Consider the following 22465-nt stretch of genomic DNA (forward strand, 5'->3'; position numbering starts at 1 on the left):
CCATGCTTGAAATTCGCCTTATTCTTCTTTTCTTCTTGTCTTTATACTTGAGGACAAGTATGGTTTAAGTGTGAGCAGTTTGATAAGGCTAATTTCATGCATTGGTTATGTAGTGAAAAACATCACATTTCTGCTGGATCTAACAAGTTTTGTTAAGCCAGGTGTGTGTGTAGCGCTAGATCCAGGAGATGCTGGAGGAGGATATCTAGCGAGGAGCAGGAACGGAATCACGAGGAAAAGCTAGAGGAAGGAAGCCAAAAGCTGAGGGCAATCAAGTCAATCAATACCTCGCTGGGCCCCACCTCGAAGCTTATAAATAAAGGAGTGCGCAACAAGAATGGCAGATCGGTTACACTCCACACACAGTCACGCTCTTAGCACACACACTAGGGAAATGGGAAATTTGGGGTGGTTTTCGTTTTCGTGAATGACGTATCAGTGCACCACCGTCCCTTGAGGGCGAAGAAACAATTGTTCTTTTAAAATTTCTGTTTGGTACTCAGTTCCGTCTCGAACTTCACTTTTGGAAGTCGAGCTTGCTGTTTTTGTTGCTGAATCAGTTTATCCGTTCTATTTACATTTGATTTACTTTGATGAAGTTAGATTTCGTGTTGATTATTATGATGCTTGCTATTTTGGTTTGTTTATTTGAGATGTTCTCTTGAATTTGTTGCTGAATATTTTAGGAGATTCGAGAATCGTGGTATTGAAGTTGTGTTCGGTTGGATTTTTGTTCTGATGCTTGGATCCGGAGTGGATTTAGCATCCGAAGTGTGGATCTGAACAGGGGAGGTGAAATTTGTGCATGAAATTATGGGAAATTTTGTTCTGCCTGGTTTGCTTCGTCTAGCAGTTTAATTTCCGTCGTTGTTTAGTTTTCTGTTAAGATTATGCCTCCGATCTACATCTGAGTTTGTTTTTCTTGATCTCTGCATTTATTTGTGTTCGTTGAAGAAGATGAAGTCATTTTCAGTTGATGCTTTAGTTAGTTAGGCTGCAGATTCGATTCTGTCCGTACTTACCTTTTTCAGAGTTTGGTCCCCACTTGTTTTAATCTCCTTGGTCTAGATATGTTCGTAGAAGTCCCAGATCTAGTAGTTGATTTGACTTAGTTCTTATGCAAAATTCATTTTCGCCTAGATCTAGCAGTTAGCATAGCGTACTTTATTTCCAAATTCACTTAGTTAAATTCCTCAACCCAAAATATGCGTGGCAGCAGCCAACCCAAAAATAGTTTCCAAATCTCTACGCATGTATTTTACGAGTCCATCTCTGTGGGATCGATCCCTACTTCCCTGTGCTAGTTTAGTATCTGTGGTTGAGGGTTTTGAAGGTTTGCTTGCGTACCAACGACCAGACTTCCAGTCTTGTGAGTCTCTAGACCTTGTGATCTAGTTGATTTACTGGATCTAGGAAGTGTGTAATTAGAAATTGATAGGATACAGCAAGCAAGAAAATCAACTCTTCAGCAATCAAGTCAATCAATACCTCGCTGGGCCCCACCTCGAAGCTTATAAATAAAGGAGTGCGCAACAAGAATGGCAGATCGGTTACACTCCACACACAGTCACGCTCTTAGCACACACACTAGGGATATGGGAAATTTGGGGTGGTTTTCGTTTTCAGGAGTCTCGTATCAGTGCATCACCGTCCCTTGAGGGCGAAGAAACAATTGTTCTTTTAAAATTTCTGTTTGGTACTCAGTTCAGTCTCGAACTTCACGTTTGGAAGTCGAGCTTGTTGTTTTGTTGCTGAATCAGTTTATCCGTTCTGTTTACATTTGATTTGCTTTGATGAAGTTAGATTTCGTGTTGATTATTATGATGCTTGCTATTTCGGAGTGTTTATTTGAGATGCTATCTTAAATTTGTTGCTGAATATCTTAATAGATTTGAGAATCATGGCTATGGAGTTGTGTTTGGTTGGTTTGTTGTTCTGATGCTTGGATCCGGAGTGGATTTAGCATCCGAAGTATGGATCTGAACAGGGGAGGTGAATTTCTGCATGAAATTATGGGAAATTTTGTTCTGCCTGGTTTGCTTCGTCTAGCAGTTTAATTTCCGTCGTTGTTTAGTTTTCTGTTAAGATTATGCCTCCGATCTACATCTGAGTTTGTTTTTCTTGATCTCTGCATTTATTTGTGTTCGTTGAAGAAGATGAAGTCATTTTCAGTTGATGCTTTAGTTAGTTAGGCTGCAGATTCGATTCTGTCCGTACTTACCTTTTTCAGAGTTTGGTCCCCACTTGTTTTAATCTCCTTGGTCTAGAGATGTTCGTAGAAGTCCCAGATCTAGTAGTTGATTTGATTTAGTTCTTATACATAATTCATTTTTTTGCCTAGATCTAGCAGTTAGCATAGCATACTTTATTTCCAAATTCACTTAGTTAAATTCCTCAACCCAAAATATGCGTGGCAGCAGCCAACCCAAAAATAGTTTCCAAATCTCTATGCATGTACTATACGAGTCCATCTCTGTGGGATCGATCCCTACTTCCCTGTGCTAGTTTAGTATCTGTGGTTGAGGGTTTTGAAGGTTTGCTTGCGTACCAACGACCAGACTTCCAGTCTTGTGAGTCTCTAGACCTTGTGATCTAGTTGATTTACTGGATCTAGGAAGTGTGTAATTAGAAATTGATAGGATACAGCAAGCAAGGATTCAACTCTTCAAATGGCGCCGTTGCCGGGGATGGATGGCGTAGTTTGTTTATGTGTTTAGAGATTTGGTGTAAATAGTTTTAATCTTTTGAATTTCGCTTTTGGCAGTTTATGAGCAAGGGCTCAAGGTCAGGAATCTGGAGCAACCCATCTTGGTCAAGGAACGTGCAGTTGAAGTGGCAAGTTAAGGAATCAACATCCGCCATAACTACCAGATCGGGGTTGTCAACTGTAGATCCATTTCCGTTTGAATCAGGGAGTGAAGAAGAGTGGAATTCATCGGGGAAAGAGGATTCACGGTCGTCGTCAGAAACTGAGCATTCGGAAAGGGAGGAAGAGGAGTCTGTAATGGCAAACTTAGTGGACCTAGACCCAGAGATTGGTTCGCTAACTGCACATCTCGACGGAGAGCCAGCTCATGCCATAGTGTCAAATCAACGTCAGCGGTCTATTGAGATCAAGACGAATGTGCTGGGCGTTTTACCTACATTCTCTGGACGGAGGAATGAGTGTCCTTATGAGTTTTTGAACGAGTTTAGTAAGCTATGTAGCATCCAGAAAAGGCCTAACGAAACTACCGAGGAGGACTATCGCCTGCGAGCGATTCCATTTGCATTGAAAGGAGAGGCAAACACTTGGTTGCTGAGGCTTCCACCTGACTCGATCACCACATGGAGGGATTTCAAATTGGAGTTCCTGGACTATTTCTTTCCGTCCAATAAGACAAACGCTTTGAAAAAAGAAATTCAAGAGTGTAAGCAGGACTACGATGAATCTTTAAGCCAATATTGGTCTCGGTTTAAAGGCCTGCTTGACGCTTGCCCAAATCACAGGATGACGGAGGCTGAAACATTTTATCTATTCTACGAAGGGGCAAATCCTGAGTCCAAGGACTTAATGAATTCCTCGAGCGGGGGGAATTTCACCAAGAATAAGGCAAGCGAGGCACGCGAGATTCTGGGAAGATTAATCGACGCGAAGAAGGCGTATGACTGCCCGCGTGCTATCATGAGGAGAAGCTCCGCGAACACAGTTAAGGAACGAGAAGGAGAAGAGGTTAGAGACAGAATAGATCGACTGGAGAAGGCACTGCTAAATGCCATTGAAAAGAAAAATACCCCTGGGTCGACTGATAAGGAAAAAAACCCAGGTCAAGAGGAACATCAGCTTCAATTTTACAATAATCCCTCACTCGATGGAGATTTCCAAGCTCAAGTGAATGCAATGGGGAATTGGAATCAAAGTAATCAAAATACCAACTGGAACCAGTGGAAGATTAAGGAGGCACCATGGAGGGACAATCCTTGTTTCAGATGGGCTGAAGGGAACCAACAACCACAGTCACAACACCCAGGTCCAGCGGAGAACCAGCAGACATGGCCCAGCCGGAATCAGGAAGGACCACAGCATAATTCTAACTGGGCAGGGAAGCAGCAAGAGGGGCTGAACAACTGGAATTTCCGTAACCAAGGGGATCAGCATAACTGGAACAACAGGAACCAGAGCAACCAAGGGAATTCTTATGTGCCACCGCATCAGAGGAACAATTCAGGAAACAATCAAAATTTCCAACAGAGTCACCCAGGTCCAGCAACCCAGTACAACAATAATCAAGGAGGTCAGGGAAATTTTCGCCAGAACCAGGTGGTTGGAACCAATCAAAATCAAGGATTTAATCCCAGTTCAATTCAAGGTTTCCGACCACAGCGGAATCTTGATGACATGGTGCATGATCTGGTAAATTCCCAACAACACATGCAGAATAACATGCAGGCTAACAATGACGTGGTGCACAAAATTCAAGATGCCCAGCAGGAGCAGAAGTCTGCCATGGACATGCTGGCAAAGCAGATGTCCCAGTTGGCCACGTCGCTGAACGAAATGCGGGGAAATGAAGGGAAATTGCCTGCCACTGTCAAACCACCAGACCGAGCAAATATTAGTCAAATTACCTTGAGATCGGGGAAAGGCTATGAAGGACCGAAGCAAGTGATAAACGAGGAGACACCCTCACAGATGAACGGAGAAAAGGGGAATCAGAAGTCTCGAGGAGATGATCCTGGACTCAGAGAAATTCCTATACAGGATGACCTCCAGGAGGGAGATTTAAGGGGATCGATGCCTCGACTAAGTGACCCATTTTTCCTTGATCCAGAACCTGAGTTGGAACTTAAAGAGGGAAGCAGGGAGACAGGTGCAGCCCCAGCAGGGAGTTCCACGAATGCAGTAAAGCGACCCAAACCATTCCCATATCGAGGAGAAGCCAAGAAAAAGAAAGATGATACTGAGGACCTTGTGGAAATATTTAGTAAGCTGGAGATTAACCTACCCTTTTTGCAGGCTCTGAAAATACCCACCTTCAGCAAGTTCATCAAGGAATTCATAGCAGGAAAAACCAAACCTGATGGGAAGATTGTTATAGGAGAAAATGTATCCGCCGTGATACAAAAGAGGAGGATGCCGTCAAAGTGTACAGATCCAGGTATGTTCACTCTTCCTATTTCTATAGGTGATATTAAAATTGAGCATGCCATGTGTGATCTAGGTGCTTCGATAAATGTCCTACCGCTGTCAATATATAAAAAATTGGTGGGAGTCAGTTTGGTCGATACTAAAGTAGTGATTCAGTTGGCCGATAGAACATGCATATCGCCTGAGGGAGTATTGGAAAATGTCATAGTCAGAGTGCATGATTTCCTATACCCAGCTGATTTTCATGTGATAAAAATGAGGGGTAATGAATCTGCTGAGTCTAGTGGGGTGTTACTGGGGAGACCCTTCCTTCGCACCGCGAAGACTGTTATTGATGTGTTTGATGGAACCATATGCCTGGACTATCATGGGGAGAAATACACCTTCAACATTGAAGAAGCTATGAAAAAACCGCTTGATGTTGAAAACTTGCATGTTGTAGATGTAATTAACCCCCTAGTCCAAGAATATCTTGAGACTGAACTAATGCAGGAACAGTTTGACAATTCGGAGCTGAGCCAGACTGTAGAAAAGGAGGTGACAGGATGGTGTGAAACTTTTTTCACACAGGACTTGACAGATGATCAGATCAATGAAGCGATCATGGCATTCTGCCACCAGCCACTATCATTCCAATCAGCCAGATCTGTTCAGGAGAAGAGCCCAGACGAGGGAGCGAATCTAGAGGAAATGGCGCCAAGAAGTAAGGCGGAGAACCCTTTACCTCAGGAAGCCATCACACCGAAGAAGGAGTTGAAAACTTTGCCTGAAAATTTAAAGTATGCATACCTGGAGGAAGGAGAAACTTGTCCAGTGATAATTAACAGCCGCTTGACTGAAGACCAAGAGAGTGCGCTGCTGGAAGTAATAAGGAGGAACAAGAAGGCCATAGGGTGGACACTTTCTGACCTAGTTGGAATTAGCCCTGATCTTTGCATGCACCACATCAGACTAGAGGAAGGGGCAAAGGCTCGGCGTGATCCACAAAGGAAACTGAATCCAAACATGAGGGAGGAAGTGCTCAAGGAAGTTCTGAAACTACTGTCCCTTGGAATCATATACTCTATTCCAGATAGCGAGTGGGTCAGTCCGGTTCACATGGTACCGAAGAAATCTGGAATACAAGTGGTGAAGAATGACAAGAACGAGTTGGTGCCTACTCGACTGGTCACTGGATGGAGGATGTGCATCGACTATAGGAAACTAAATGAAGCCACCAAAAAGGATCATTTTCCTTTACCATTCATTGACCAGATGCTAGAGAGGCTGGCTGGCAAACAGTATTTCTGTTTCCTCGACGGATATAGCGGTTATTTCCAGATTTTCGTGAACCCAGAGGACCAGGAAAAGACCACATTTACATGCCCTTTTGGAACTTATGCCTACCGAAGGATGCCATTTGGTCTATGTAATGCACCAGGGACATTCCAACGTTGTATGATGAGTATTTTTTCGGATCTACTAGAGGTGTGCATCGAGATATTCATGGATGATTTCACTGTATATGGAGGCTCATTTGACACTTGTTTAGCCAGCCTTGACCTAGTGCTGCAAAGATGTCAAGAGAAACATCTAGTTCTGAATTTTGAAAAATGTCACTTCATGGTAACTGAGGGGATTGTTTTAGGTCATGTGGTCTCTGAAAGAGGAATACAAGTGGACAAGGCAAAGGTGGAAGTGATTGCAAAGCTACCTTACCCTACAAATCAAAAGGAAGTTAGAGGATTCCTCGGTCACGCAGGGTTTTATCGAAGGTTTATCAAGGACTTTGCAAAAATTGCGCAACCACTCACTCATTTGCTGCACAACGATGTGGAGTTCGAGTTTGATGAGGGATGCAAGAGGGCATTTCAATTGCTCAAGGAGAGACTAGTGTCCGCACCAATTATCAGGGCACCGGACTGGAATCACCCTTTTGAGATAATGTGCGACGCGAGCGATTTCGCTGTGGGAGCCGTCCTAGGGCAGAAGATAGATGGGAAAAACTACGTAATTTTCTATGCGTCCAAGACACTAAATCAAGCTCAGAAGAATTACGATACTACGGAGAAGGAAATGTTGGCTGTCGTCTACTCGTTCGAAAAATTCCGCCCTTATCTTCTTGGGTCAAAGGTTATTGTTTTCACTGATCATGCAGCAATAAAGTACTTGCTAGCTAAGAAAGAATCAAAGCCAAGGCTAATTCGATGGGTCCTACTTCTACAGGAGTTTGATTGGGAAGTAAGAGACAAAAGAGGAACAGAGAATCGAGTGGCTGACCACTTGAGTAGAATTCATCAAGGAGATACGGACGAGGCTATTCCCGATGTTTTTCCCGAAGAGCATTTGTACTATATGGACGAACCACCTAGACCGATAAGCTGGGAATCTGTCTTAGTTTTAACCGGTCCAGGAGAATCTGATCGAGGAAAGCGCGTACGTAACGCAGAACCATGGTACGCAGACCTGGCAAATTACTTGGTCACGGGAGAGGTGCCAAGTTCAGAGGAAGCCTCCCGGGCCCAGAAGATGAAGCTTAAAAGCGAAGCCAAATATTACTTCTGGGATGATCCTTATCTTTGGAAGATGTGTGCAGATCAGATAATTCGACGTTGCATTCCTGAATGGGAACAAAGAGATGTACTCCATCATTGTCACTCCTTGGCGTGTGGAGGGCATTTCGGACCAAGGAGAACCGCAAGGAAAGTTCTAGACAGTGGATTCTACTGGCCTACATTGAACAAGGATGCCTTTGAATACTGTCAATGCTGCGAAAGGTGTCAACAGACAGGGGGAATCTCGAGACGAGATGAGATGCCCCAAGTGCCCATAGTGATCTGCGAAATTTTCGATGTTTGGGGGATGGATTTTATGGGCCCATTTCCGTCGTCGTACGGAAATGCTTACATATTGGTCGCTGTAGACTACGTTTCCAAATGGATAGAGGCGAAGGCTACGCCCACTTGTGAGTCTAAAGAGGTGGCCAAGTTTCTGAAGTCAAACATTTTCAGCAGATATGGAGTTCCTAGAGCGATTATCTCAGATCAAGGAACACACTTCTGCAACCGCACTATAGAAGCGCTCATGAGGAAATACGGCGTGCATCATAGATTGTCTACACCATATCACCCCCAATCGAATGGGCAAGCTGAAGTCTCTAATAGGGAGATAAAGAGTATTTTGGAAAAATCAGTTAACACCACAAGGAAGGATTGGAGTAAACGCCTTGACGATGCTTTGTGGGCGTATAGAACTGCTTACAAGACACCAATCGGGATGTCACCTTATAGGTTGGTGTTTGGGAAAATGTGTCACTTACCCGTGGAAGTGGAGCACAAGGCATACTGGGCCATTAAGGAAATGAATATGAAGTCTGTGGCATGTGAAGAAGAAAGGAAGCTGCAATTACAGGAGCTGGAGGAACTACGGCTAGAGGCATTCGATTCAGCAATGTGGTACAAGGAAAGAACGAAGCTCTGGCACGACAAGAACCTCCGGGTCAAGGAACTTCAGGTGGGGCAGAAAGTACTTCTATTTCAGTCCAGACTCAAGCTAATGCCAGGGAAGTTGAAGTCAAAGTGGGTAGGTCCATATACCATCGTTGGCCTCCGCGCACACGGAGCAGTGGAAATCCAGGGAAGTGCTCCTAACTCGGTCCCTTTTCTTGTTAATGGCCATAGATTGAAAGTCTATAGGGATAATTCTGAGCTATGCGTAGTGGAGGAAATACCACTACGTGCGCTCTCAGTTATCACTTAGCCAGACAAAGGAATATTCTCGATGAACTCCTGGGTCAAGGGAAATGTTATGTTTTTACACACTGATCCAGGGGATTCGAGAATATTCAAAGGTAATTGTACATAGTTTAATTGCTTTAGAAGACAAAGAAAATCCAAACAAAATAAAAATTCAAAAATTTCCAAAAATATTTTCGAAGACCCAAACTCAAAGGGGGTTTATGTCTCGTACTTTAACCTTGACCCAGGAGTCTGGGGTCTTCATATTTTTTTAGGTCGCGGTCAAGGGAATCAATTAGAGGAAGCTGAGGAGGCCATGCCAAGTGAAGAGGTGGAAGAGCTTAGGAAGGAGGTGCAGGACATGAAAAAGGAAATGCAACTGATGAAAAAGGAGATGATGAAGGAACTCGGGGGAATACGGAAGGAACTCAATGGGAGTCGGGAAGAAGTAAAAGTTCTGAGCAGCAACGTAGCAGATTTGGCCACGAAATGTGCCAAACAAAGTGAAAGAGTGGCGGAAGCTGTGGAGATATCTACGCGGATGTTGAAATGGCTGCATCAGACGCTTCCCTTGACCCAGTCGAAGTCGACTCCTGGGTCAAGTGGCGAGGCACAGAAGATCATCCACAGCAGTCCCTCGATCAAGCCATTCCAGCAGTTGACCACCCCGACTATTCCCGAGAAAGTTCCAAATCCACCGAGGACGAAAATGCTAATGAGGAAACCAGGACTCGATCAAGCTGCAGAAGGAAAGGAAGAGCTGGAGCAACCAGCGAAGAAGAAAGTGAAAACAAACCGCCCCAGTGTTCCACCACCGTCTGGCTCTCGCGGGAGCCAGCCCCAGAAATGAGCAATTTCCCCAGACCAAGTAAATTTTAGTTTTTGTGTTTCTTTTTCTGTGTTTTATTTCCATGCGTTGCTGTGTTTTATGCTATCTTCTCCCACTTAGCCCAATGCTTGGTCTAAGTGTGAGAAGTTCTATGTTTTCTGTTGGTTTATTCTTCTCCCACTTAGCCCGTTGCTCGGTCTAAGTGTGAGAAGTGAAATTGTTGTTTAATTCTGCATTGAATTCTCTGTTTTCCCCCCTTCACGACGATGGCTTGAGGACAAGCTTGAGTGAAGTGGGAGGGGGAGAGGAATCAATGCAGTGTTATTATGCTTTGAGGAGTTGTAGGTCTAGGATTGTATCGCATGAACTAGTGGATATAATACGGCAGATTCCCTTAGGGAGAGTAATTGAAAATAGGAGGTATTCCAACTTAGAAGCCTGATTCTTTAGTAAGCCGAACCAATCTGAATGAAGCAAGAACGATAGTAAATGCCTTTACTTGCCTAGTTGTGAAGCCCTACTCTAGAGGTGAGTTATAAGCCTGTGATAACACTTAGAGCTAACACATGTCAAAAGTCTGCCACTGAATGCTGAAGGAAAAGAGAAAAGAAAAAAATAATAAAAAAAAGGGAAAGGAGAAAATATATAATCGCAAAAATTTGGAGGTATAAGCTGGACGAAGTCCAGAGGAGGAAATAAAAAAAAAAAAAAAAAAAAAAAAAAAAAAAAAAGGGAAAAAATCAAGGAGGTATAAGCTGGACGAAGTCCAGGAAATCAAGGAGGTATAAGCTGGACGAAGTCCAGAAAAAGAAAAAAAAAAAAAGGGGGGGATAGTGACGGAGGATAGAAGGAGGAAATTCTCATAACCCGAGGCTTCAGTGGTTTGGCAATAACTTAAGAGAGAATCGGTCCTAACATCCCTGGTAAGGAATGAGCGATCGAGTGAATCTAACAATTGGGGAAGTAACAGGCTATCTTGACGAGCTGACAGGTTGGCTAGGTAGAGGGGAGAAAAAGGCCTATTTGGAGGAGTGCAGCCTGTTGGATTGATCTTAATCTTGTGGGGACGGTTGCCTAAAAGTTGAAACCAGTTCATGCATATGTGTTTATATGTTTTCATCCTATGTGATTATGTACTCTTTGTTTTAGTGTCTAGCTTTGCCTCAGTTGTGTCTAGGTGTAGGAGTTTTGTCTAGAGTCTGTAGAGTCGGTCAAGGGGATAACCATGCTTGAAATTCGCCTTATTCTTCTTTTCTTCTTGTCTTTATACTTGAGGACAAGTATGGTTTAAGTGTGAGCAGTTTGATAAGGCTAATTTCATGCATTGGTTATGTAGTGAAAAACATCACATTTCTGCTGGATCTAACAAGTTTTGTTAAGCCAGGTGTGTGTGTAGCGCTAGATCCAGGAGATGCTGGAGGAGGATATCTAGCGAGGAGCAGGAACGGAATCACGAGGAAAAGCTAGAGGAAGGAAGCCAAAAGCTGAGGGCAATCAAGTCAATCAATACCTCGCTGGGCCCCACCTCGAAGCTTATAAATAAAGGAGTGCGCAACAAGAATGGCAGATCGGTTACACTCCACACACAGTCACGCTCTTAGCACACACACTAGGGATATGGGAAATTTGGGGTGGTTTTCGTTTTCAGGAGTCTCGTATCAGTGCATCACCGTCCCTTGAGGGCGAAGAAACAATTGTTCTTTTAAAATTTCTGTTTGGTACTCAGTTCAGTCTCGAACTTCACGTTTGGAAGTCGAGCTTGTTGTTTTGTTGCTGAATCAGTTTATCCGTTCTGTTTACATTTGATTTGCTTTGATGAAGTTAGATTTCGTGTTGATTATTATGATGCTTGCTATTTCGGAGTGTTTATTTGAGATGCTATCTTAAATTTGTTGCTGAATATCTTAATAGATTTGAGAATCATGGCTATGGAGTTGTGTTTGGTTGGTTTGTTGTTCTGATGCTTGGATCCGGAGTGGATTTAGCATCCGAAGTATGGATCTGAACAGGGGAGGTGAATTTCTGCATGAAATTATGGGAAATTTTGTTCTGCCTGGTTTGCTTCGTCTAGCAGTTTAATTTCCGTCGTTGTTTAGTTTTCTGTTAAGATTATGCCTCCGATCTACATCTGAGTTTGTTTTTCTTGATCTCTGCATTTATTTGTGTTCGTTGAAGAAGATGAAGTCATTTTCAGTTGATGCTTTAGTTAGTTAGGCTGCAGATTCGATTCTGTCCGTACTTACCTTTTTCAGAGTTTGGTCCCCACTTGTTTTAATCTCCTTGGTCTAGAGATGTTCGTAGAAGTCCCAGATCTAGTAGTTGATTTGATTTAGTTCTTATACATAATTCATTTTTTTGCCTAGATCTAGCAGTTAGCATAGCATACTTTATTTCCAAATTCACTTAGTTAAATTCCTCAACCCAAAATATGCGTGGCAGCAGCCAACCCAAAAATAGTTTCCAAATCTCTATGCATGTACTATACGAGTCCATCTCTGTGGGATCGATCCCTACTTCCCTGTGCTAGTTTAGTATCTGTGGTTGAGGGTTTTGAAGGTTTGCTTGCGTACCAACGACCAGACTTCCAGTCTTGTGAGTCTCTAGACCTTGTGATCTAGTTGATTTACTGGATCTAGGAAGTGTGTAATTAGAAATTGATAGGATACAGCAAGCAAGAAATCAACTCTTCAGAGTCTTAACTATATTATTCTCTTTCTTACTTTACTTTATCTCCACTTTAACTATTTATTATTATTTTTTCAAAACGAGTGCGAAAAAGAAGTGACTCAAGTAACGTGGGACGGAGGGAGTAGGTGACAAATTTTCAGGGATGGATGGAGTAATGAAAAGTGAGTTGAAAAGGTTAATATTAGTGGATTGCGGATCCACTTTTATATATTGGTTTTATAATAAAATGTGAATATGAATGAGTTAATGTAATATGAGATCCACTGTCAAAATGAGTAAAAAGTGAAATGAGACAAATTTTGGGGACAGACGGAAGTGAAAAAATTGACAAACTTTTGGAGATAGTATCTTTTACTCCCTCCTTCCCCCATTAAGAGTCACACTTTTCCATTTCGGTCCGTCCCCAATTAAGAGTCACACTTCATTTTTACCATAAATAGTAAGTAGGTCCCACATTCCATTAACTCAATTCACTCATATTTTATTATAAAACCGATATAAAAAATGGGTCCCACATTCCACTAACTTTTTCAACCAACTTTTCTTTACATTTCTTAAAATCTGTGTCCGATCAAAAAGTGACTCCTAATAGGAGACGGAGGGAGTAATATTGATCAGATCAGGCCCAAGTTTAATGGACTGTCCAAAAAATTTTATGACCAAAGTCGGCCTCGGGGCTAGCCCGATCAAACTAGAATTGAAATGCATTAATTATTTTCAATTTGGACCCATATCAAGATTCAAGAGATGTCTATTTTATGATTCAATAAAGTTATACAATCAAATTTTGTACAACCAAAAATTAGTTTATTTGAGAAAAAATGTAATTTATTTATGCATTTAATTTAAAAGTATAGACATATATATAATATAGAGAATATGCATAATATTATGGTATTTGTGTATAATTTTTTAAATTTTTTTAAATCATAAAATATAATTAATGCATACTTTAATTCAAATTTAAAAGCTAATAGAGAAATAATTCAAATATAAAATAAAAAATTGAAAATGAGACCAAAAATTAATAAAGTGTTTTTAATTTGTTAACTAACTATATTTATTATTTTAATATTTAATTAACACATTAAAATTACTAATATAATTTTATTTTGGTTGTACAAAATTTGGTTGTTTATCATTACTCTTTATGATTATCGAATGTTTTAAAAAAATTGACCGATGAACCGACGAAACTTTTAATTCACTGTTTTACTGATCTGATCGATGTTGGACACATTAGGAGAGATGTTAGAGTAATTTTTTGGATGGTAAATTTAAACACGATTTATTTGATAGGACTTAGGAGATTTGTCTACCAACTTATTGATTAGATAATTCTGATTACCATGTATAAGGGTATAAAAAATTGGTCTGATTTCTAATGAGCACAAACTCAAATACAAGCCTATAACCATTAAAAATATATTTTTTTCTATCACACTACTTAATTAAAAATGCTATCATATAATGACATTTACCATAAGTCCATAACCGCACCTCCAGCTAAAAATTTCTTCTCACCCGATTAAAATGGAACAAATTTTTTATATGCGCATACAACCATTTTTGGGCGATTTACTTCACAATTAAAGATTTGTACATTTTTTAATTGTTACGACATGTATATTTTAATTTTACAATGGCCGACTCATACATTTATTCAAAATCTTTTCGTTGAAAGTGGTTAGAAATTTATAATAAAATTGCCACAGTCAAAGATTTAAACCATGTATTACACTTGGACAAGAGTAAGCAAACAAAGCCAAGAACTAGCAAATGTCAACATAGATTTGTAGCAATCGACAAAGAGGGGATCCAAATATCCAGTTGATGCCAATCATCAACTGATTCTATCATCCCAAACTAGTATAAATACTGGTGCAACTAAATCAGAATGCTCCATATCCATTTTTAGCATATTGTAAACAAGGTCACTAGCGATATTACACACTGATGGAGTCGAGCTGCAAATACTTCAAGGTTGGAAGTTGCGAAGGGCAGAAGGTGGTCGAAGGCGAAGCTATGCCACTCGTCCTGCAGCCCCCCGAGGGCGGCTCTGGCAACACGGAGGGGCTGCTGGCTGCCCTGAAGGAAAACAAAGAGTGGTTCGAGAAGTTGATAGTAAAAAACAGTGCTGTCCTCCTCAGAGGCTTCCATGTCAAGAATGCCCACGAATTCAACGACATAGTCGCGGCCTTCGGATGGGAGGACATACGGTACGTGGGGCCCGCCCCTAGGACACATGTGTACAAGAGGGTCTGGACAGCCAACGAAGGTCCCCTGTCTGAGTTCATCTACTACCACCATGAGATGGTCCTGGTGAGTTTGTGCTACGGACACAATGTCCCATATCAGTCGTCAAGAACAACTGATGTGGGATTTATAAACTAAATAGACTCTCTCTCCTAACAGACTAATTTTTTTAGATGAGTTATGAAATTAGATGTTTGAATACTTTTGTTAAAAGGTTTTGTGTGGTTTTCAACATATAGAAATCCATATAAATGGTTTTATCCTAAAAACAATTAGTTATAGGAGGAGTAACATACTTACTTATAGTTATAGTGGTTTTAGTTTTCTCTTTACGCTAACGTGAGATATTGTTAAATTTATTTTCTTTTGATTTGCCAACATCAACTAGATCAAAGAATTCCCAGAGAAGGTGATTCTTTTCTGTGAGGTACCTCCACCGGGAGGGGGAGAGACTCCGATCGTGCCTAGCTTCCGTGTGACAGAGAGGATGCTGGAGGAGTACCCGGAGATGGTGGAGGAGATGGAGACGAAAGGACTGAGATACACGTTCACGGCCCTCAGCAAAGACAACACATCGTCCATGAGAGGCCGGGGCTGGGAAGATGCATTCGGGACTTCAGACCGCGTAGAAGCAGAGAAGAGGGGCAAGGCATTAGGGATGGAGATGGAATGGCTGGCGGACGGTGGGGTGAAGACGATACTAGGCCCGAGGCCTTTGACAAGGGTGTTCGAGGGAAGAAAAGGGAGGAGGATGTGGTTCAACACCGTTGTCGGGATGCACGGCAACGAGCTCAGCTCTGCCACCATGGCTGATGCAAGTGAAATACCGGATGAGGTGGTGAGGAGATGCCAAGAGATCATCGAAGAAGAGAGCATCCAATTCAAGTGGGAAATGGGAGATGTTTTGTTCCTTGATAACTTGGCTTTACTTCATGGTAGAAGGCCTTCTCTCCCACCAAGAAAAGTGTTGGTTGCTACATGCAAATAAATCTTTAAACAATATATAATTGGTTCAAATAGTGTATTCAAATACTGCAGTAATATTGTTCGTGTTATCAAAACAATTCTATTACATAGTTTGGTTTTTATGTTATCAAAAACCACCAATTTAATATGTAGTCTATATGCACTATAGACACACAAAGCCCATTTACCAGCCCAATAGGATGATATACTAATTTGGAGCAAAAATTGAGCTACAGATCCGCGACGATTACTGCTCCAATTTTGTTTGGATTTTATCAGATTCTACTATTTGAAATCATATTCTTGTAACAGAAAAAGATGAAATCATTTGGGTTCTGAAATAGTAGAACTCAAACGTTTAAAAGTTGGAGAAGCCAAGAAAAGGACTTATCATGGTGTTAATAGTGTGGTCCTAAGCTTATAGCGTTGATAAAAAGGACTCTCTCTGTTTCAGACACAAACATTTATATGATCGGTCCCTCTTATAAGTAAGTATATAGCTGTATGCACACTTACTGTGTGTATATCTGTGTGAACTTTTAATGTTTCTAGTTTTTGTAATTTTCCTTTTATTTCATGTTATTCATATGCTCACACATTGTGTGCACTGTGCAGCTGTGTGCTTTTTCATGTTTCTAGTTTTTGTAATTTTCCTTTTATTTCACTTTATTCATCAAGACTTTATGCAGGCATGAATATGAAAATAGGGTAATATTATGTCTAGCATGGGCCTAAACCCTATCTTAATCACTGAAAAAAATTTGTACCAAGAAAATGAGCAAATCTACTATTTACCCCTGATTATTATAGCGGGGATGAACTATGAAGAGTTCGCAAAGACACAGAAAATGAACAATGGTGGATTTGGTAGGTTGAGCAAAAATCAAATGTATTGATCCACCACCAATCTATAGTCTTTCAAATGAATGTATATTGGAACAAAAATTCAGTGGTTCAAATATATTGTCATTTGGTGTGTCAAATCAATCATAAATCACGTATTTCCCACGTACTATCATTATTAGGAGAACTAATTGAAAAACATAAATTTGAGTACTATAAAACATGTCCTTATAACTATCATATTTACCTTTTTTTCATAAAAATCATTCTCCAATTGGAGAGGTATTGTACCTTTTTCTATTTTGAAGATGTATCTTTACCCCTCCACCAATGGAGAGGTAAAATATTATAACTGTCATATTTGCCGTCTTTTCATGAAAACCCTTCTTCAAGGGGAAAGATATTTGATAAGGTATTACACTTTATAATATTTAATGCATTTTATACTATTTTTTTATTTTTAAAAACTAATTTACCTTTTTATATACCTTTTCCCCTTAAAATGTGCTACTTTTTAAAAGAGTATATTACTTTTAAAAAAAGTAAATACATAATATGTCATTTTCTATATACCTTCTCTTCTCTCCTTGGAGATCTTCTTACAAAGTTCCCAGTATACATGATATCCCTATTCCATGTAGGAAGGAGGTTGCCCAGATTGTAAGAAATTCAGACACGCCGCTAACGGACAAAAACTGCCTTTGTTTGCATGCATTGACATGCCCCTTTGCCATGCAAAATGGTCCCTCAAATCAAACTCTTGTTCATTATCAAAATTTAATAACTCCATTACAGTTTTTTCCGTATATGAAAACAAATTAAATACTATTCTCAAATCCCCCCACCCCCGAACAAAAAACAAAAAACAAAAAACAAAAATGAAATTGATAAAAAGGGCCAGGCATTAACTCAACCAACTTTTTAATTCCACCTATATAAAACCCATAGATTTTCCCTTTTTAAAAATAGATCCCTTTCTTTGTTCATTTCTTCAGCAGTTTATGTTTAGGAGCTTATCACTTTTGATGCAAAAAAATAGATAAAATTAACCTTCTAGTATTTTATATTTCTGCAAAAATAGAGTAGACTTTATTTTGCATTATGCCTCCTATTTGCAATAAATCAGAGTTGGTGCAAAATATTTCTCAAACGTCTCATAATTCTTGGTGTTATTTTGTACTTGGACAGAGAGGTTTTCTGTGTGAAGGTATATAAATAGTCAACAGAGGTGTAGACTGCTCTGTTTTTTGTGCAGGCGACTGTCAAAGACTACAAATCTGATTGCAAAGTTTTACCTGCTAGAAATAAAACCCTTTTTTGGGATTATGAAAAAGATCAAATCTTTGATGTGTTGGATCGTCATCCTCTGCATATTTAGCTTAAATTTGTGGTGCAATGGAGAGGCTGAGAGCGAGGCAGCTCCAATGAAGAGCGGGGAGAAAGCAGCTCTGTATTCTACTATTCAAACTTTCGTGGGCAAATGGTGGAATGGTTCGGATCTTTATCCGGATCCTTGTGGTTGGACTCCCATTGAGGTGACTCACTGATTGTGTGCGCTTTCTATTTCTTCCAATATTTCAAGATTCTTGAAATGAAAAGGGAAATGCAGCTTTTAGCATACTTCTAGCCCCATTATTATCTTCTTTTTTTGTGGTTTTTGATTATGTGAAGTGAAAAAGGATTTTTTTTTTATGACAGGGTGTTTCATGCGATCTGTTTGATGGATTTTGGTATGTGACAGAGTTAAGCATAGGATCTCTTCATGAAAACTCCCTAAATTGCGCTCAATGCGCTGATTTCAGCCCTCATCTCTTTGCACTAAGCCACCTGAAATCTCTCTTATTCTTCAACTGCTTCACGGCGTTGCGCCGCCGCCCTATCTCAATCCCTGCTCGGAGTTGGGGAGCTCTCGGCCCAAGCTTGGAGTCGCTGGAGTTCCGGTCAAACCCCGGGCTAACGGGGCGAATCCCGCCTTCTCTCGGGGAGCTCAAGAGTCTCAAATCAATGGTGATGGTGGAGAATGGACTGAGTGGTGAATTGCATCCATTCATAGGCAATTTGAAGGAATTGGAGCGTTTGAATCTTGCTGGGAATTCATTTGTAGGCCAAATACCCCATAGCTTGGTAGGGCTAAAGCAATTGTTGATTCTTGATTTGAGCAGGAATTTACTATCTGGCCCTTTGACATTGAGTTTTGGAGGGATGGTCCCACTCTTGAAGCTTGATTTGAGCTACAACAAACTGCAGGGGAATATCCCAGAAAGTCTTGGGAACTTGAAGAATTTGACACTTTTAGATCTCAGCAACAACAGATTGAGAGGTGGGATCACTAAATCACTAGAGAATTTGGAGTTCTTGCAAGAACTAGTCCTCTCAAACAACCCCATTGGAGGTGGGCTAATGGAGCTCCAGTGGGAGAGAATGACGAGCCTAGCTGCGCTTGAGCTTTCGAACGCAAGCCTGACAGGTGGCATTCCAGAGTCGATGGCCCGTCTCCGGGGGCTGAGGTTTCTGGGGCTCAACAATAACATGCTGACAGGGGAGATCCCTTCAAGTCTTGCAAGTTTGCCTAATGTTGGTGCAATGTATCTTCATGGTAATAATTTGACAGGGGAGCTTGAATTCTCTGCTTTGTTTTACGGCAAAATGGGGAGAAGATTTGGTGCATGGGATAATCCAAATCTTTGCTACCGTGTGCAGGCAAATTATGTGCCTAAAGGGGTGAAACAATGCCAAAAGGATGTGATGAGATTTCTCAAGTTTGGTGATTCCAAACCTCTTGTTTCATTAGGATCACCACTATTAGTATCATCTTGTGTTAGGAACTTGGTTTTTGTTATGTTTATAGTTTTCAATTTCATGTAATCTGTAGATATAGTTATTGAGGGGATGATCATGATAGACTTAGTAGTAATATGGTAGGATTTGAGTTATGTCCTATTTTAAGGTTGAGGTCATATATTATGATGGAATGAAGAGATGATTGGCAAAATGGCTTTTAATAGGCACAAAACAAGTTAGTTATATTGTGGTATAAGAGAGAAGCAGCCAAGGAAGTGATGTGCACTAAAGAAATGTTTATGGTTGGGTTTAAATGCATTGAAAGGGAAAGAGCAATGGTAATAGGGCCAACACCCTGTAGTTTTGCTCTGTCGATATTTGTATCTCAGAAATAGCACTTTGCAGTTTGCACAGACTCACAGAATACAATTCAAGTGGTCCATGCATATATTAAAGAAAAGGTAATGATGATAAAGATGTGTGTTTGTGAGAGAGGCTACCAACTGGGCCTTAATATTCAATATATTTTCCCTAGAATTTGGTAGATTAGAGATTCATGCTCTCAAAATTAACCACTATAGAGGCCCAGCCTGGAATGTCATTGGGTCTAAAGTCACTGGGCCCAACATTGAGTCGGGCTTATCTTGTTTTGTCGGTAGTAATTTTTTATGTAAGGGTGGGGATAAGTGAAGAATATTACTCAGGCGGCTTCACCGAATCACACCAGAATGTGTGCCTAAGCATGCTTTTCATGTGGCCAATGGCGGCATTTTATGACATTTTTTATTTTGCTTTAGATTCAAATCTGGTTTATTAATTTTAATTGCTTTTATTTCTTTTTCAAAATTGATTGTTGTTCTCTCTAAGTTTGTACATGCACGTAACTGTGACTCTGTGAGTACTAGAGAAATGTGTAAATGCATAAGTGTTTTTTGGGTATTCGGTTTCTGATGCCCTAAGAAACTTATTTATTTGCGACCCGATCAACCAATTTTTGAATTTTAAAAGAACGATATATTTTTTGTTGATCTAATATACTCCATCAATTTTCGTTTTCTTCTTTTCTCTTAAATTTAACCTCACATTGCATCTTAAACAAAGATTAGTTAATTTTTAGCCGTTTTAAAAATTAGAATATTTCATACTACTCCGTTCCCTCGTAGTTGAGGCGAAATTTTTCGGCATTGAGTTTAAGAAAGAGACGCTGAATATGTTATTTAAATAGATAAAAAAAAAGTAAGGGAGAAAGGTATCAAAATAAAGTAGAGAGAATAATGTAATAGAGAGTAAAGTCAGAAAAAGAAAAAAATTATTACTCCCTCTGTCCCTGATTAGGAGTCATACTTTGACCGGGCACGGGTTTTAAGAAATGTAAAAAAAAGTTGGTTGAAAAATTAGTGGAATGTGGGACCCATTTTTTTATATTGGTTTTATAATAAAATGTGAGTGGATTGAGCTAGTGGAATGTGTGGCCTATTTACTATTTATGGTAAAAATGAAGTGTGACTCTTAATTTGGGGACGGACTGAAATGAAAAAGTGTAACTCTTAATCGGGGACAGAGTGAGTATTATATATAGAAATGATTAACTAGAAGAGAAATTTCTAAAATGAAAAAATGACCGAACTACGGTGAAAGGAAGGAGTATTAAATTTTTGAATTATAGAATGATTTACTATGCGGCTGTCAATGGATCGGAATTGCCGGCTATAATGCCTACTTACGTAGGCTGTGCGGCCTCTTGATTTCTTCTAAATAAATTACAAATATTGATTCGAATGTAGAGAAAAATAGAAACCGGCTGCTGATGTGTAGCAACAGATTAATTAAGATATACTCCTATATTACTCGCATTTTTAAATCTCTCCATCTGGAACTCACTCCATGGGCCATGGCTTAATGTCAACTCTTTATCTCATGCTTAGATGCAGTAACTATTTATTGATTCATTCATTCTGTATCTCTAAACATTTCATAAAATGAAGTAATAAAATAATAATAATTAATAATAATTCCATTTACTAAGTCCATTTCATTTTCAGTCTTGCATACCAGTCAAAAGTCATCACCTAAGATTTTTATGTTCATTTGCTTCAATTAAGGAGATGGATAGGGTCAAGGGATGGCAACGAGGCGGGTCGGGTAGTGCTTCCACGGTTCCACCCATATGCATCTAAATTGACATGCATGTCCTTACTGATATTTGATATACCATTTAATTTAAAACTTAATGAATCATCAATTCACAAGACATTAGTTAAGTTTGTACTATATTAAGTAATTATAAATAATGTGAAAATTACTAAAAAATTCTTGTAATTTTTCAAGATTGTTGGGGTTTATGGGCCCAGGTCCCTACTTTCGTGTCTATGCTCATAAGTCATACAACCAATTTTATTAATAGTATTATTAATCCACTTGAAGTTGGCGCTTTAGGTAAATTTTGGTCCAGTGTTTTATCACACATAAAAGACACTCCATATTCACTAAAAAATTGTGTAGAATTGCTAAAATTCTAAGGAGTTGGTAATTTGGTCATGTTTAGAATTCTAAAGTGTAGGTAGTTTAATTTGGTCATGCTTAGATTGCATATAGTTGAAACATTTCCCCGCCATAATTATCGAGCGTATGACCTCGGTCTTATGATGTTTACAGTCAACAATTAAAGTCATATGTATTTATATGCATGATTTTAATTTTTTCCAACCAAGAAAATATGTAAACTTGACTGAATATATATGGTCCACTGCATATATCTCCTCCCCATCGAGGACGAGGATATTATATTACGAATTCGATATGAAGAAATTTGTTATGCAAATCCTTATTTGATACGTCTCATGACGCCTCAGCAATTTGCCAACTTCTTCAAATATTTAATACAACTAATTTGGAAGTCATAATTCTGATATAACCAATTTACTTAGCAATAACATGAGTCACCGGTGTCTGCTTTTCCACATCTGACTTTTTAATCAATGTCGGTCTTCCTTGTACGCACCACTTAATCTCTCTATTATTTTCCTACTATTTTACTCACACGTCACGTTGAAATAATTTACTAACATGTTAGAATAATTGTCAATATTTCCTGTTAATGGCTGACTTTCAATTTAGAATAGTTACTTACTCAATTAAGTAAAGTTGAGAGACCGTCTCCAATTCAACAGTATTGTTGAAAATCATCTATAATATATAAAATCATTCTATGCATTATATGTCACGTCTTTAATTGTTACCAATCTTTTTAGTTTTTTC

At 39.8% G+C, this 22465-nt stretch overlaps 2 protein-coding genes across 3 annotated transcripts; both read left to right on the forward strand.

Annotated features, from left to right (window-relative positions):
• Positions 1-14317: 14317 nt before the first annotated feature.
• On the forward strand, positions 14318-15605 carry LOC125212416 (clavaminate synthase-like protein At3g21360). Its single transcript, XM_048112585.1, has 2 exons — positions 14318-14683; positions 15006-15605. Exons 1-2 carry the CDS (start codon positions 14318-14320, stop codon positions 15603-15605), a joined length of 966 nt encoding a protein of 321 aa, XP_047968542.1.
• A 1784-nt stretch (positions 15606-17389) lies between these two features.
• LOC125216218 (uncharacterized) lies at positions 17390-19418 on the forward strand. 2 transcript variants are annotated; one of them, XM_089067578.1, is made up of 3 exons: positions 17390-17961; positions 18125-19022; positions 19127-19284. In XM_089067578.1, exons 1-3 carry the CDS (start codon positions 17752-17754, stop codon positions 19141-19143), a joined length of 1125 nt encoding a protein of 374 aa, XP_088923704.1. In that variant the 5' UTR covers positions 17390-17751; the 3' UTR covers positions 19144-19284. The 2 variants fall into 2 exon arrangements, with proteins under 2 accessions (XP_088923704.1, XP_047973833.1); XM_048117876.2 differs by having other exon boundaries at positions 18125-19418.
• Positions 19419-22465: the final 3047 nt, after the last annotated feature.

This window comes from Salvia hispanica, chromosome 3 (genome assembly GCF_029641045.1).
Source record: "Salvia hispanica isolate PSC_SH4W2 chromosome 3, Shi_PSC_v1, whole genome shotgun sequence".
Taxonomy (NCBI): domain Eukaryota; kingdom Viridiplantae; phylum Streptophyta; class Magnoliopsida; order Lamiales; family Lamiaceae; genus Salvia; species Salvia hispanica.

Bases quoted from the DNA above. Each gene is read 5' to 3' on its own strand.
- LOC125212416 (XM_048112585.1), top strand. From the start codon at position 14,318: ATGGAGTCGAGCTGCAAATACTTCAAGGTTGGAAGTTGCGAAGGGCAG. The intron at 14,684-15,005 runs GTGAGTTTGTGC...AACATCAACTAG, and splicing joins ACCACCATGAGATGGTCCTG to ATCAAAGAATTCCCAGAGAA.
- LOC125216218 (XM_048117876.2), top strand. From the start codon at position 17,752: ATGAAAAAGATCAAATCTTTGATGTGTTGGATCGTCATCCTCTGCATA. The intron at 17,962-18,124 runs GTGACTCACTGA...TTTTTATGACAG, and splicing joins GTGGTTGGACTCCCATTGAG to GGTGTTTCATGCGATCTGTT.